This window comes from Dipodomys ordii, unplaced genomic scaffold (genome assembly GCF_000151885.1).
Source record: "Dipodomys ordii isolate 6190 unplaced genomic scaffold, Dord_2.0 Scaffold31, whole genome shotgun sequence".
NCBI classification, from domain to species: Eukaryota; Metazoa; Chordata; class Mammalia; order Rodentia; family Heteromyidae; genus Dipodomys; species Dipodomys ordii.
In genome coordinates, this window is record NW_012267247.1 from 10097564 (window position 1) to 10100945 (window position 3382).

Consider the following 3382-nt stretch of genomic DNA (forward strand, 5'->3'; position numbering starts at 1 on the left):
ACATTCTTAGGGGTTTATGCTTGGATCTTAGAGGGAATATTGATACTTAGAATTGAGTCATGCTTGGTTGGGAAGGTGGCTCAGTGGTAGATTGCTTGCCTTTCATGCATGAGGCCCTGAGTTCGATTCCTTAGCACCACATAAGCAGAAAAAGCCAGAAGTGGCACTGTGGCTCAAGGTCTAGAGCACTTGCCTTGAGCTGAAATGCTCAGGGACAGCACTCAGGCCCAGAGTACAAGCCCCACGACCAACAAAAAAGATGAGATAGGAAGGATGAGGATGTTGTGTATGGAAGGGCATTAGGGGTAGGAAACAGTATAAGGCCTAAGGCTGTGAGGCAAAAGAAGTGCTTGATGGTTTCAGGGGTTAGCAAGGCTGGCAAGCAGGGCAGGAATGTTGGAGGGAGCCCAAATGAAGAGAATTGAGAAATAGAAATAGATAGTAGGACTGTGGAGAGTATTGAGCTGTGGTATGGAAGGCTATCCATCCAGTAGGATACTGAGTACCAGAGTCAAGTAGATAGCCTACTGGGTGACTAGAAAATGTCCTGAGACAAGGGTGGCCATGAAGCCTCAGTGGACAGGAATTTGAGTTTCAGTACTTCTACAGGCATGGATGAAGGCCTCTTTTGGGGTGTGTGGTTTCTATCAGTGGGCCTTCTGTCTTCTGGCAAGTTGAATAGATGCCCCTGCAGGTACTGGGCTTAAATTAGATCAGGATAGATCTTTGTTGAGAACCATTGAACTTGAAGGATCTGCCCCAAGGACATAGACTATGAAACCAGGCGCAGAGGTAGTAAGCCCAGACTCTTCCTGACAGCCTTCAGATAAAGCCCTCTCTTTGCTTGCAGGCCTCGGATCCTGGAGATGGACAAGGAAGAGAACCGCCGCTCAGTGCTGCTGCCCACACACCGGCGGAGGGGTAGCTTCAGCTCTGAGAATTACTGGCGCAAGTCTTATGAGTCCTCAGAGGACTGTTCCCAGGTGGCAGGAAGTCCTGCCCGCAAGGTGAAGATGCGGAGGCACTGAGGCCTGCCCCACCCTCCTGGAACTCTGGTTAATCCTCATGTAGCTGCCCCTTTTTCTGTTTTGTTTTGAGGGTTTTTTTTTTTTGTGGGTTTTTTTCCCCCTATATATTTTTTTCTTTGGTTTGTTGCCCATTAAGGCTGAAGAACAGAATTGGCCAAGATCTGGGTTCTTCTGTTTTGGCTTTCCTCCTGGATAGAAAGGCTGTTGGTGTCTGTAAGGGACAGAGCTCATGCTGGAATAGACAGTAGAGGTATGAGGGATAGCTGTGTTGGACTGGCTTTATTTAAAAGGAACAAAATGTTTTGGTTAAGGAATTTTTGTTTTTGCTTTAAATGTAAACTTCTTTGTTCTAAACAAGTTCAGCCTCCTGCCCACCCTTCCTCCACTAATGTTCATGCTTGGTCCAGTTTTATTGGAGCCCTGTAGGCTCTGTTGTGGGGCCTACTAACCCCCCACCTCTCACCTGCTCTCCAGGCTCTGGAAGCTCATGCAAACACCCTTGTCCTCCTGTTCTTTGGGTTGGTTGGGTGGGGGTACTTAGTGCCAGTCCTTGACACCCCAAAGCAATTGCTGAGCGTCCTGGGCTTCCTCCATGCCCTCTGGCCTGCTCTGCCCACCATTCCTCCTTGCCAAGAGCATGCCTCTTTGCTGGATTGCCTTTTAGGCATATGCATTTGATTGTATGGAACAGGTAGACTTGCCATGTTGGATCAGTTTTAGGAATTGTTTCTAGCTAGGACTGGTGTCCTTCCAAGTCTAGCATTTGGAATATGGGAAATTGTTGTGGTGTGTGGTAGGATTTTTTTTCTTCTGTTTTGGGGGGTTTTGTCTCCTCCTCCCTCTTAGCTTTCTCTTCCTTTTTTTTCTTCTTCATTGGCCAGTTTGGGCCTCCTCCTCATGTCATCCTTCTAGGAGGGTGCCTGCCCCTATTTCCTCCTGCAGCTTGCATCCAAGGCCAGAACTCAGGCCTGCAGACTGGGTTGGTGCCTTCTCTGCCTCAGGGGTGTAGGAACTGGGGAAGGGGCTTCTAAAAAATAAGTCTTCAGCAGTTTTTACCCACTCAGATCCTGGAAGGCTGCAAGATTTTGCTGATCTAAAATTCATTAGGAATGACTTCTTGCCAGTCAGGCCAGGACCTGAGCTTGCCAAAAGCAAAAGCCCTCCTGGCAACCGGGCCACCACCACTCCAGGAGGTTTTGTGTACAGAGACCTGGACCTGAAGCCTCAGAAGCTGCAGAAATCTGGGGCACCACCATCAAGAAGCCTCTCTCAGGGGCCAGAACTCCTTTGCCAGCGTGGATTCCTCAAGTTGGGACTGCATAACTAAAGCAGTTGCAGTTTTATTTTTTTTACAGCTTTTTTCCCAAAAAATGATTTGTAGTTGTGTGTGCAGCACTTTGCCCTGATATGTGTGCTCTACAATAAAAACCAAATCTAATATATTTTGAAACAATTGTCTGATGCTGTCATACGAGAAAGCTTGCTTTTGATGCTTCCTTAATCTCTATTTTCTGAGCCTTTGAACAGGTGTTGGGGAAGTGGAGTATATTGCTCACCTGAGCTCAGGACTACCAGAGACCAGCCTCCTAATGGCTAGAGGTGTACTTGTCCTTTGCCTACTTCTTTCTCTGCTCCATAGTCTTTGTAAATCTTCCTATCTTGGCTGTGGTCAGAGAGACTACTGCCCAGTGAAGAGGAAGCAGCCTGAGCTGCAGAAAGAAACTGACCTTTGTAAAGGATGTGTAAATGATGTTGCTCAAATTATTGAACTCTCCTGTGTGTGCTGGCCAAGCCTTTATTGTAGTGAACACAGCCCTTCTGGTCCCTGTTGTCCAAATGTTCACAGTAGCATTCAAGATAGGGGTACAGGCATAAAGCAGAGAAGCTGAAGACCTATGGGCTTTAATTCTTCCAGATCTTTGATCTCTGTCTGATGGATCCTGGCCAAACACTTCAGTCTAGAGTCTCCTTCACTCTTTTCCAAAGATCAGGTCCAGTCTGCATGCTGAATTGTGGGAACCTGGACAAATCCTTGTCCATTTACCAGCAAAGACAGTTCAGAGGGAACAAGTAGATGACTGGGGTATTTGGTCTGTGCCAACTAGGCCCCATTCCTTCCCATCTCCCCCTGTAGGGGCACAGTGGACGTTGGATACCCTGGAGGGAGGGGGCACATTGAGGCTGGAAGGGAAGTAACAGGCTGAATGTTATTCAGGCTACATTCAGCAGAAGTAAGCCCCCCCAACCTTGTGCCTGGTTCCTTTGCTCTAGGTAAATCAGATTAGAGGACTGAAAGGATGGGAGCTATGATAAAAATCAAAGCTAGGTTCTTTCAAGCCTCACTATTGACCAAA

The 3382-nt window shown here is 47.5% G+C and overlaps 1 protein-coding gene across 1 annotated transcript in view; it reads left to right on the plus strand.

Moving 5' to 3' along the window:
• Window positions 1–2478, plus strand: part of Alkbh5 (AlkB family member 5, RNA demethylase) — a 20395-nt gene extending 17917 nt beyond the window's left edge. Inside the window, exon 3 of the mRNA XM_013016553.1 lies at window positions 851–2478. Coding sequence (XP_012872007.1) covers window positions 851–1028 — 178 coding nt within the window. The 3' untranslated portion in view covers window positions 1029–2478. The remainder of the gene's footprint in view (window positions 1–850) is intronic.
• The last annotated feature ends 904 nt before the right edge of the window (window positions 2479–3382 follow it).